Source organism: Globicephala melas, chromosome 1, assembly GCF_963455315.2.
Source record: "Globicephala melas chromosome 1, mGloMel1.2, whole genome shotgun sequence".
In the NCBI taxonomy this organism is placed as follows: Eukaryota; Metazoa; Chordata; class Mammalia; order Artiodactyla; family Delphinidae; genus Globicephala; species Globicephala melas.
In genome coordinates, this window is record NC_083314.1 from 496746 (window position 1) to 510459 (window position 13714).

Consider the following 13714-nt stretch of genomic DNA (forward strand, 5'->3'; position numbering starts at 1 on the left):
CCACCTCCAAACTCTCCCTGGACCCAAGTCTGCACAGAGCCTGCTCTTCCTTCTGTTAACTGTGTGCACGCGAGCAGGGATGAGCCCTACGGGGACGCTGAGCCCCACGGTGGCAGCCTCACTGCTGGTTGCTTACCCACGCTGCTTTCACCTCTTCCGAGACATCAGTTTCATCTTCCTGGAAAGGGAGAAAGAAAAAAGACAAGAGGATCACGGTCACAGGCATCCCTGGAGGCAACAAGGTCAGCCCCATCAATTATGCACCTGGGCAGTGAGGGCTGACGGCCAAGGGCACTGTCACTGATGCTTTTAGCAGCAGCTCAGGAGCACCACTTGCTGTCAAAGAGCCCAATGAACCTGGCAGGAAAAGGAGAATCTTTAAGACAGACGGACCTCACTTGGGCTTTGTCAGTAGCTGTCAGCCCATTTGGTCCTATAATAATCAAACACTTTCGCCTAGTAGTCTCTAACAGGCGACCATCATTGTCTCATTTCTTGTCTCACTGAATGGTCCATCTAATTCCAAATGAGTCACTAGTGACCAGGGACCTGACCTTGGCCACCTGACTGTTAAATGCCAGTGACAAGGCTGAGTGAGCAGGGTACAGACCAGAGGGGAAGGAAAGAACTGAGTGTGTGCTCGTCATCAGGAGGCGCAGCAGCCCCGTCTTCATTTAAAAGCCAAAGTCAAGCTGTTTTATAGCACTTGTTCCTCTTTTTCTCCAAAAGAGTAAACCTGAGTCAGACGAAATTCTGAAATGCTCGCGATCCTGGCAGCGCCCCTGAAATACCTGGTGGCACCTGCACACACGACGCTGAGGCACTGCTGACTCACCACGGGGCTCTCGGGGCCGCTGGGGGCTGCTAAGTCTGAGCGGCTTACGCACACACACGACGCTGAGGCACTGCTGACTCACCACGGGGCTCTCGGGGCCGCTGGGGGCTGCTAAGTCTGAGCGGCTTACGCACTCACACGACGCTGAGGCACTGCTGACTCACCACAGGACTCTCGGGGCCGCTGGGGGCTGCTAAGTCTGAGCGGCTTACGCACTCGTTAGATTTGTTTGCACGGCTGCTGTAAATTCACTGCTTATTTGCTGCCTGCCTCCGTGTGCTCGGCACTGTCCTAGGCCCTGGGCGTCCCAGCCAGAACATTCCTAATGAGTCCCACACTAGTGGAGCCTTTCTTCGGCTGCTCTTTCTCAGGGATGCCTCCTGACAATCTGCACGATTCAGGGCCCCGTGTGGAACTCTTCCTTTTGAGCCCGACACGCAGGACGGCGGGCAGCACAGCGTAACGCGAGATGTCCCAGCACAGACAGCCCACTTACATCCTTCGTCCAGAAGTTGATGCCTGTGCCTCTTCGTCGCTCCTTGGGCCGCCTCCTCTCACGAATGGACAGCCTGTTAGACGACTGATCACCCAAATCTGCTTCTTCGCCCTCTGGTCAGAGAGAAAACAAAGCATGGATCTTAAGAACCTGGGGCACGTGCACTGGAGGAGGGTGCGGTTTCTGAAGCTCGACCTACCGTTTTTGTCCATTTCCTTTGCCCCTGCAGGGCTGGCGGGGGGCTCTGAACTCTCTGAATCAGGGGCTGAAGACCTACCCGTCCGGAGCAGGTAGGAACTGGTGTAGAGGGAGGGTCTCGGGGCAGGAGGTGACACTGGTGTCATGGGTTTGTCTGGTTGAGCCGGAATCCTCAGGCGACGATACACAGGCTGGAACAATCCACATGATGAGATGTCAGAGGTCAAGTCTAACCAAAGGGTAAGGACAGCACGTTTATTAAAAATGGGCTTTTCTATATCAAGAGGCCTATAAGTAATTAGCCAGATAGGGAAGAGTTCTAGACGCCTGCTCTGAAGATGCTACAGGCTGACAGCAGTCCAGGACAGCTCTTCCTAAACTGATCAAAGGGCACTAGGGGGCACCAACCTTGGTTATAAAAATTCCTTTGATTGTGCACCGCAAATAGGAAGGATGATGGCCTTTTTAAGATGGCGCACTGAAAGGTAAGGTTTACGTAGGAAACGAAGAAGCTCAGGAATGTGAAGAAACAATGCAGGAGTTATCTGAAGACAGACCAAATCTGAGCGTTCTACCAACTTGCCATCACTAGGCTTACTGACACTTCTGAAAAATTCCCGCTTTCTGAGACCTCCCTGGCGGGCCAGCGGTTAAGACCACGTGCTTCTACTGCAGCGGGCACAGGTTTGACCCCTAGTTGGGGAACTAAGATCCCGCATGCCACACCCCCAAACCCCAAATAAATAAAAATTAAAAAAAAAAATTCCCACTTTCCCTTTTGAACTTTTTTTTTCCTTGAGAGTTAGGACAGACACAGCTTGACAATAAACCTTAATGTGGCTTGTTGAACATGCAGAGAGAAAGAAATTCTTACTACATGCAGAGATTGTATAAATTTGTTTATAAATTATAGAGACAGAAGCAATAAAATATAGTCAGCTTGGGAGTCTGAGAGAACGTGGCTCCAATTCCAGCTTGAAGGAGCTGTGTGACCTGAAGTACGTGACTTGAGTTTCGATCTCTGCTTCCTCATGTATAAAACAGGGATAATAATATCTTCCTCAGAGAGGGCTGTGAGGATTAAATGAGAATGTATGTTATGTGCTTACAACGGTCTCTAGTATGTAATAAGCACTCAAAAAATAGCCGATAAAACAAATGAAACGAACAACAGAACCTCAGTTAGTTTATGCAGCCTAGCCATTCAAAGTTAGAGCAAGAAGACTTTCTTCTCCTGTAATTATGTTGACCATAAAGTTTATCATCCCAGCTAGGACATTTCTGAGAGTGAAAAGGAACAGTACTGATAATTACCCAGAGATAAAAGCTGTCACTGGAACAATCTTAGGTAAACCAGGAGTTACGATCACCTTAAATATAACCCTATAACTCTGACTACCAACTGCAATTGAGAAATGGACCGTAAGTCAAAACGTCTACTCCAAAGTGACAGCTTGTGGCCGAGAATAAGGGTGCTCTGTGAGTGCTTGGGTCTGCAGAAGTTTGTAGAACAACGTACTAGTGGTGAGGAGGGCAAGCTGCGGAGCCAACGCCTTGCTCCACCTCTGCTTTCTTTTTCTAGTAAAATCTTTTATTTTATAATACTGTACCATCAAATTAAAAGTCAAAATAAGCGTTCACCCAACTGCCTAAATGGTTATTACATATACGTATATATTTGGTTGAAAAGGGAGAGAGAAAAGAGGAATTTGAAGGCTAAAATAAACAAATGGGACCTAATGAAACTTAAAAGCTTTTGCACAGCAAAGGAAACCATAAACAAGACCAAAAGACAACCCTCAGAATGGGAGAAAATATTTGCAAATGAAGCAACTGACAAAGGATTAATCTCCAAAATTTACAAGCAGCTCATGCAACTCAATAACAAAAAAGCAAACAACCCAATCCAAAAATGGGCAGAAGACCTAAACAGACATTTCTCCAAAGAAGACATACAGATTGCCAACAGACACATGAAAGAATGCTCAACATCATTAATCATCAGAGAAATGCAAATCAAAACCACAATGAGGTATCACCTCACACCAGTCAGAATGGCCATCACCAAAAAATCTACAAACACTAAATGCTGGAGAGGGTGTGGAGAAAAGGGAACCCTCTTGCACTGTTGGTGGGAATGTAAATTGGTACGGCCACTATAGAGAACAGTATGGAGGTTCCTTAAAAAACTACAAATAGAACGACCATATGACCCAGCAATCCCACTACTGGGCATATACCCTGAGAAAACCATAATTCAAAAAGAGTCATGTACCACAATGTTCATTGCAGCTCTATTTACAATAGCCAGGACATGGAAGCAACCTAAGTGTCCATCAACAGATGAATGGATAAAGAAGATGTGGCACATATATACAATGGAATATTACTCAGCCATAAAAGGAAACGAAATTGAGTTATTTGTAGTGAGGTGGATGGACCGAGAGTCTGTCATACAGAGTGAAGTAAGTCAGAAAGAGAAAGACAAATACCGTATGCTAACACATATATATGGAATCTAAAAAAAAAATGTCATGAAGAACCTAGGGGTAAGACAGGAATAAAGACACAGACCTACTAGATAATGGACTTGAGGATATGGGGAGGGGGAAGGGTAAGCTGTGACAAAGCGAGAGAGTGGCATGGACATATACACACTACCAAACGTAAAATAGATAGCTAGTGGGAAGCAGCCGCATAGCACAGGGAGATCAGCTCAGTGCTTTGTGACCACCTAGAGGGGTGGGATAGGGAGGGTGGGAAGGAGGGAGATGCAAGAGGGAAGAGATATGGGAACATATGTATACGTATAACTGATTCACTTTGTTATAAAGCAGAAACTAACACACCATTGTAAAGCAATTCTCCAATAAAGATGCAAAAAAAAAAAAGAATGAAAAAAAAAGTACATCATCATCATCGTAGTAGTAAAGATTTGCTGAACACTTAATGTGTCAAGCACTATACACGTATTACCTCACAAGGAGTACCCTCTATTATAAGCTCTGTTTTTACAAATTAGGAAACTATGTAAAACAAGGTTAAATAAATTACCCAAAGCCATACAGCTAGTTAGTAAGCATACTGCGGTTTGAACCCAAATAGTCTTAACACCAGAACATACACAGATAGGCAGACACACACACAAATCAATATTATTATTATTTTTGTCGCGTGGCTCGTGGGATCTTAGTTCCCCGACGAGGTATCGAACCTGGGTGGCCAGCAGTGAAGGCGCCAATTCCTAACCACTGGACCGCCAGGGAAGTCCTTGACCTCTTCCTAGCCGTGCAAAATGCTGGGCAGGTTACTTAACCTGTCACTCCACTGACTCATATTTTAAGAAGGAATAATAATACTTACCTCAGAGCGTTGTTGTGAGGATTAAACAATTTAATACACATATTGAAATTGTTAAAATTGTGCCTGGCATAAACTAAATAATAAATGCTTATACTTCTATTTGCATTTTTTTTATACCAAGATCTCTCTTTTCAGAATAGAAAGACACATTTAGTTAACCAAAAGTATGGTGGTAATCATTTCACAACGTGTACACACATCAAATCATGTTGTAACATTACATGTCCATTACATCTCAATAAAACTGGAAAAAAGCGCATTAGTTAACTCCCAGAGGAAAAAATTGATCACTTAAGGACTAACATCTCTGAATTCTTTCAGTTACACAGGTCTGCCAACTAAAGATGGACGTAAATAGCGTGTTCTATGAGGCGTCCCCTGCAGAGTAGGACAGTTCTGGAATTATCAGTGGGGAAGAGACTCCCCCAGTCACCTGCTTTCAGCACAGAGAGCTCACCTGATCCTCCAGACCCCGGTCCCAGGGCTGGCGGCTCTCCCCAGCTTCCTCTGCAGGGGCTGCCAGGGGCTCATGCTTCTGGGTGCTGCCGTCGAGCCCTCTGGGGCCCACGGGCTTCGGGCTGGGCTGTTCCTGAGCCTGACGCTCTGCCCTCGACCGGCTGAACGTCCTTTCTGCTTCCTGGAGATCCGTCAGGGTTACACCCTGGGAAAATACCACAAGGTCAGAGAGGTTTCACCCTAACCATGGAATAACGCCCTGTGAATGAGCAGGGAAACTCCGTAAAGATCTAATGGTACCGAATTCCAAATGAAGCTCCCGAAATGTGTGAGGCCGCTTCAAGCAATATATGCTGAAAACAAACACCTCAGTACGCAGAGGCCCCAGGCCTGAGCCTAGATACACTTCAAACACAATACTTGAGCGTTTCCTGCTTGAGTTCCAGAAACAGGGCAGCACTGATGCCCGCCCGCTGCTTCCACACCCATGGTTCTCACATCTCCACCTGGACGCTCCCGACCCCCCAAGAGCACGCAGCCACCAACAGAGACTGTCCAGCAGATACAAGGAAAACTTAAGTTTACGCACAGAAAGAAGAACCAGGCTCAAAATGGTGACAATTCAGAGCCAGGCTAGAACCACCACCAAAACCAAAAACCAAACCCACACAAACAAACACAAAACCGACCCTGAGGGAGCCGCCAAGATGCCAGAGCAGGAAGACCCTGAGCTCGCCTCTTCCCAGGGCACCAGGATAACTATGCACAGAACAACTGCTGCCCAGGCCCGACCAGAAGAGATCGTCTACAGCTACAGACGTATCGAAAGAACCACCACAAGACGGGTAAGAGGGGCGACCCGCAAACGCTGTGGAGGTTCTCCCCCAGGAGCGAGCGGGCTGCTCTGAGCCCCAGCCTGGGGGAGACAAGCCCCCAGAACATCTGGGTTTGAAGGCCAGCAGGGCTTCCTTTCAGGAGTCCCAGAGGGCTGTGTGGGGATAGAGACCCCACTCTTACAGGGCACACACAAAATCTCACGTGCTCCACAACCCAGGGCAGAAGCAGTAATTTCAAAGGAGCCTGGGTCAGACCCACCTGCTGATCTTGGAGAGTCTCCCGGAGAGGTAGGCCTGTGATGCTGGGGACACAGACGCTGTCAGCAGCCACTCTGGGGAGCTGGTTCAACCGCAAGTACACTGGTGCAGGCAGGCACCATCGTGGAGTCCTCCCTCTAGCTTATTACCCTCAGGACCCAGCCCCGCTCATAGCCAGCAGAACACAGGCACCAGGAATGGGACGGCCTCAGGCCAAGCAACTAACTAGGCAGGGACACAGGCCCACCCACCAGCAGACAGGCTGCCTTATGACCCCCTGGACACAGCCCTGCCCACCAGAGGGCCCAGGACCCAGCCCCACACACCAGTGCACAGGCACTAGACCCGGGACCACCAGAGACCTATAGCCAGAGACCCTGGGACCCAGCTCCACCGACCAGTGGGCAGACACCAGCCCCAGAAACCCCTGGGCCCTGGCCCTGCCCACCAGTAAGCCTCTTCTAGCCTTCAGACCAGCCTCACACACCAATGGGTGGACACCACACCAATGGGTGGACACCAGCCCCAGGACAATCACAGCCCACAGCCTGCCGTGGGAGGACCCAGTCCATCCACCAGCAGGTCAGCACCAGCCCTGGGGCCAGCTGGGCCCCAGCCCTGCCCACCAGCAGGCCAACACAAGCTTCAGAACACACTGGACCCCACAGCTAGCTGTATCACGAGCCAGCCCCAACGACCAGCAGTCTGACACCAGCTCTGGACCCTGGGGCCCTGCAGCCAGACCCACAGGACCCGGCTCTGCCCACCAGCAGGCCAGCGCTAGCCCCAGGACATAGCTTCACTCACCAGTGAAGAGGGCGGGCCACAGCCCCACTGACTCTACTCCCAGCGAGCCAGCACTAGCCCTGGGGCCCCCCTGGGCTCCACAGTCGGCCACCTCATGACCTGGTCACGGCAACCAGCAGCCTCCACACAAGGCAGGGCCTGGCAACCAACCAGCCCACCCACACAGTCAGCCCACCACAACAGAATGACCCACGCAGCCCACAGAGGGGGCACCCCTAGAGCACACAGCTCTGCTGACCAGAGAGGAGTGCACTGCTGGGACGTATAGGACGCCTCCTACAGAAGGCCACTTCCCCAAGGTCAAGAAATGTAACCAACCCACCAGATACGTGGAAACACAATGTTATAAACAGCAAGTTAGGCAAAATGAGGCGACAGAAGAACACGTTCCAAATGAAAGAACAAGATAAAACCGCAGAAGAACAACTAAGTGAAGTGGAGACAGGCAATCTACCTGAGAAAAAGTTCAAGGTTATGATCGTAAAGATGATCAAAGAACTTAGGAAAGAATGAACAGAGTGAGAAGTTGTAAGTTTTTAACAAAGAGTTGGACAATACAAAGAACAACCAAACAGAGACGAAGAATACAATAACCGAAATGAAAAATGCACTAGAAGGAATCAACAGTACACTAAATGATACAGAGGAACAGACCAGTGAGCTGGAAGACAGAACAGTGGAGATCACTGGCACTGAACAGAAAAAATATATACATATAAATAAACGAGGACACTTTAAGAGACCTCTACGATGACATCAAATGCACTAACAGTCACATCACAGAGGTCCCAAAAGGAGAAGAGAGAGAGAGAAAGGGTCACAGAACATATTTGAAGACATAACAGTTGAAAATTTCCCTAACCTGGGAAGGGAAACAGACATCCAGGTCCAGGAAGCACAGAGTCCCAAACAGGATCAACCCAAAGAGGACCACACCAAGACATATTGGAATTAAAATGGCAAAAGTTAAAGACAGACTATTAAAAGCAGCAAGGGAAAAGCAGCATGTTATATACAAGGGAGCTCCCATAAAGCTATCAGCTGACTTTTCAGCAGAAACTCTGCAGGCCAGAAGGGAGTGGCACAATATAATTAGACTGATGAAAAGGAAAAGCCTACAACCAAGAATGCTCTACCCAGCAAGGCTCTCATTCAGAGTTGATGGAGAAAGCAAAAGCTTTACACACAAGCAAAAGCTAAAAGAGTTCAGCACCAACACACCAGCTTTATAAGAAATGTTAAAGGTATTTCTCTAAGCAAAAGAAAGGAAAAAAAAAAAGAAAACAAAATAAGATCACAACTAGAAACATGAAAATTATGAAAGGAAAAATCTCATCGGTAAAGGCAAATATACAGTAAAGGCAGTAAATCAACCAAGTACAAACCTCCTAGAAAGGTTAAAAGACAAAGTAGTAAAATCAACTATATCCACAATAAGAAGTTAAGGGATACACAAAATGAAAGGATATAAAATATGATGTCAAAAACAGTAATCATGGGGGGAGAGAAGGAAAAATGCAGGGTTATTAAAATGTTATTTGAAATTAAAGAGATCAGCGACTTGTGTGTGTGTGTGTGTGTGTGTGTGTGTGTGTGTGTGTACACACACACATATACTGCTATACGCAAACTTCATGGTAATTACAAACCAAAAAATCTATAATAGATACATACACATAAAAGGGAAGGAAATCCAAACATAACACTAAAGAGTGTCATCAAATCACAAGGGAAGAGAACAAAAGAGGAAAGGAACAAAAAAGGACTAAAAAAACAATCCCGAAACAGTAACAAAATGGCAATAAGTACATACGTATCAATAACTACTTTATATGAAATGGATTAAATGCTGCAATCAAAAGATGGAGTGGCTGAAAGGATACAAAAACAAGACCCATATATTGGGGCTGGCCAAAAAGTTCATTCGGTTTTTCTGTAAGATGTTATGGAAAAACCCGAACGAACTTTTTGGCCCACCCAATATATGCTGCCTACAAGAGACACACTTCAGATCTAAAGGCACACACAGACTGAAAGTGAGGGAATGGAAAAAGGTATTCCATACAAATGGAAATGAAAAGAAAGCTGGGTAGCAATACTTATAACAGAAAAATAGACTTTAAAATAGAAACTGTTGGGACTTCCCTGGTGGCACAGTGGTTTAGAATCCACCTGCCAGTGTGGGAGACGTGGGTTCGATCCCTGATCTGGGAAGATCCCACATGCCGTGGAGCAACTAATCCCATGTGCCACAACTACCGAGCCTGCGCTCTAGAGCCCGCGTGCTGCAACTACTGAGCCCACGTGTTGCACCTACTGAAGCCCATGCGCCTAGAGCCCGAGCTCCACAATAAGAGAAGCCACTGCAATGAGAAGCCCACACACTGCAACGAAGAGTAGCCCCCGCTCGCCGCAACTAGAGGAAGCCTGTGCACAGCAACGAAGACCCAACGCGGCCATAAATAAATAAATAAATAGACAAACAAACAAATAAATAATAAAAATAAAATAAAATAAAGACTGTTACAAGAGAAAAAGAAGGACAGTACATAATAATCAAGGGATGAATCCAAGAAGATATAACAATTGAAAATATATTTGCACCCAACATAGGAGCACCTAAATGAATAAAGCAAATATTAATAGACATAAAGGGAGAAATCAACAGTAACACAAAAATAGTAGGGGACTTTAACACCCCACTTACATCAATGGGCAGATCATCCACACAGAAGATCAGTAAGGAAACTCTGGCCTTAAATGGCACATCAGACCAGATGGACTTAATACAGAGAGAGAATATTCCATCCAAAAGCAGCAGAATACACATTCTTTTCAAAGGCATATTCTCCAGGATACATCTGTGCTATATCATGGAACAAGTCACAGTGCATTTGAGAAGGCTGCAATCATATCAAGCATCTTTTCCAACCACAAGGCTATGAGACTAGAGATCAACTACAAGAGTAAAAACCACAGAGAACACAAACACGTGTGGCCCAAACAAAATGCTACTAAACAACCAATGGATCACTGAAAAAATCAAAGAAGAATTCAAAATATACCTGGAGACAAATGAAATGAAAACAGTGTTCCAAGATCTTCGGGATGCTGCAAAGCAATTCTAAGAGGGACGTTTATAGCAATACAGCCCTCTCAGGAAACAAGAAAAATCTCAAATAAACAACCTAACCTTAACCTAAAGGAATCAGAAAAAGAAGAATAAACGACACCCAAAGTTAGTAGAATTTCTCCTAGGAGAACACATCGGCAGAACACTCTTTGACATAAATCACAGCAATATTTTTTTGGATCTGCCTCCTACGGCAAGGAAACAAAAACAAAAATAAGCAAATGGGACCTAATGAAACTTAAAAGTTTTTGCACAGTAAAGGAAACCATCAACAAAACGAAAAGACAAATGGGAAAGACTGAATGGGAGAAAATATTTGCAAATGATATGACTAATAAGGGGTTAATCTCCAAAATATATAAACAGCTCATACAACTCAATATCAAAAAAACAAACAAGCCAATTTAAAAATGGGCTGAAGACCTGAATAGACATTTTTCCAAAGAAGACATACAGATGGCCAACAGGTACATGAAAAGATGCTCAACATCACTCATCATCAGGGAAATGCAAATCAAAACCACAGTGAGATGTCACCTCACACCTGTCAGAATGGCTGTCATCAGAAAGACCATAAATGACACATGTTGGTGAGAATGCAGAGAAAAGGGAACCCTAGTACACTGCTGATGGGAGTGTACACTGGTGCAGCCACTGTGGAAAACAGTATAGAGGACCCTCAGTAAACTAGAAATAGAACTAAAATAAACTAAAAATAGAACTAAAAATAGTATGATCCAGCAATTCCACTCCTGGGCATATATCTGAAAAAACCAAAAACACTAATTCGAAAAGACACATGCACCCCAATATTCACGGCAGCATGATTTACAACTGCCAAGATATGGAAGCCATCTAGCTGTCTATCAACAGATGCATGGATACAGAAGACGTGAGACACACACACACACACACATATATACACATACTCCACATATGCATACATACGTATATGGAGTATTAGCCACTGGCATGAAATTTTGCCATTTGCAACAACATGGATGGACCTGGAGTGTATCATGCTGAGTGAAAAAAGTCAGAGGACAAATACTGTAAGACATCACTTCTATGTGGAATCTAAAAAATAAAATCAACTAGTGAATATAACAAAAAAGACACAGACTCACAGATACAGAGAAAAAACCAGTGGTTGCCAGAGGGAGAGGGAAGGGGGAGGGAAATACTGGGGCAGGGGATTAAGAGGTATAACTTATTATGCATAAAATAAGCTACAAGGATATATTTACAACACAGGGAGTACAGCCAATATTTTATAACTATAAATGGCATATAATCTTTTTTTTTTTTTTTGCGGTACGCGGGCCTCTCACTGCTGTGGCCTCTCCCATTGCGGAGCACAGGCTCCAGACGCGCAGGCTCAGCGGCCATGGCTCACGGGCCCAGCCACTCCGCGGCATGTGGGATCTTCCCGGACCGAGGCACGAACCTGTGTCCCCTGCATCGGCAGGCGGACTCTCAACCACTGTGCCACCAGGGAAGCCCTAGCATATAATCTTAAAAAATTTTATTCAGTATGATGTACACGTGAAGCTAACAATATTGTAAACCAACTATACCTCCATTTTAAAAATTTTTAAAAAAACCCCACAAGCCCTGAACTAGCTTTTCTCTAACATAATTTTGTAACTGTAGGAATCACACAGAGACATTCCACCAATTAAAATTTTCCCCAGGCTCACAGGAGCAGTAGTACAGAAAAAAAGGAAGGAATGAGGAGACATCTGCAGGACAAGGGGGAAAAGGGTTAGGAAGACAGTGAGTTGATTCTTAACTCAAGTAGTCATATGCTCATGTCCTCAGAAGAGGGAAGTTCCAAAGCCGGAAGGCAACTATTAGCTATTTTGTTCACTCATTCTCTTAATAAAAAGTTACTGCGTTCTTAAGTACTGGAACTACAAAGACAAATCAAATGATTCCTGTACTCAAGAACCATAATCTAATGGAAAAGACATAAGAAAACAGATGAGTGTAATGGAAAGTAAGTATTAAGACAGAAACACATGATCCAGCCTATTCTATTTCTGGGTCTATACCCAAAAGAACTAAAAGCAGGATCTGATGAGATGTTTGCACACTGATGTTCACAGCAGCCAAAAGGTGGAAGCAACCTAAGTGTCCATCAGTGGATGATGGATGAACCAAATGGGGTCTAAACATACAACAAAGTATTATTCAGCCTTACAAAGGAAGGCAGTTCTGACATGTGCTACCACATGGATGAACCTTGAACACATTACACTGAGTGAAACGAGCCAGTCACAAAAAAGACAAAAACTGTGTGATTCCGCTCGCATGAGCTACCTAGAGTCAAGGTCATAGAGATAAAAAGTAGAGCGGTGTTGCCAGAAGCTGTGGGGAGAGAGGGAGCTGTTTAATGGGTAGAGAGGTTCCGTTTGGGGAGACGAAAGCTGTCCTGGAGATGGTGGTGCCGATGACTGCACAGTGACATGAATGCATTTAATGCCGATGAATCGTATGCTTAAAAGTGGCTAGAGTATTAAGTTGTATGTTACGTATCGCCTGCCACAGTAAACCAAACCAAAACAAACGCTTGTCTGGCCCTCGTGGGGGTTACATCCTCTGGGGAAACAAACCACCATGAAGCACAAGCAGTAACAGCTGTGGCAATGACTACCCAGGACGGCACCTGCCCGACCCTGGAGGGTCAGGAACGACACAAGGGCACTCGGGGGCTACGCATAGGTCCCTCTCTCAGTCCTCAGCTCTCCTGCTTGGCGTCTGTAGCATCTGAAGCTGCGGAGCTTCCCCTCTTCACTGGAGACTGCCGTTCACTCCCTCGGGTACCATCTCCTGGGTGACCCCTCAGCCCTCTGCTCCTCGGTTCTGCTGCCTGGCTCATCCTCCTCTGCCTCCTTGACGCCCAATCACAGCCTCCCTCAACTGTTGCTGCCACATGCGTGTCATCTCCAGCTCAGCTAAGGAACAGCTTCCCACGGGCCTCCAGGCTTCACAGACCACTCCCAGCAGTTCTCTGCACAGCGACTTTTGCAAGATATAACGTAGATCGTATCTTCCTTACTTCAAAGCTTCCCCGAGGGACTCCGCTTTTTTCTAACATCATTATTGAAACACAATCCACATAAGATCCGCCCTTTTAAAGAGTACAACTGGCTGTTTTCTAGTATATTCACAGAGCTGTGCAAAATCCCCATCTAATTTCAGGACATTTCATCACCCCAGAAGGAAAGTAACCCCACACCCTTAGTGGTCACTTCCCATTCCTCCCTCTCTCCAGCCCCCAGCAAATACTAATCCACTTTCTATTTCTCTGGATTTGCCTATTCTGGACA

General features: G+C 45.8%; 1 protein-coding gene across 8 annotated transcripts in view; it reads right to left on the reverse strand.

Annotated features, from left to right (window-relative positions):
• The window catches only part of PPP1R12B (protein phosphatase 1 regulatory subunit 12B), a 194315-nt gene that overhangs the window by 73882 nt on the left and 106719 nt on the right, over window positions 1-13714 (reverse strand). For all 8 annotated transcript variants that reach the window (XM_060300378.1, XM_060299520.1, XM_030844405.2 and 5 more), the window contains 4 exons: window positions 5350-5553; window positions 1531-1720; window positions 1332-1444; window positions 137-178 (listed from right to left, as the gene is read on the reverse strand). In XM_060300378.1, coding sequence (XP_060156361.1) covers window positions 137-178; window positions 1332-1444; window positions 1531-1720; window positions 5350-5553 — 549 coding nt within the window. The remainder of the gene's footprint in view (window positions 1-136; window positions 179-1331; window positions 1445-1530; window positions 1721-5349; window positions 5554-13714) is intronic.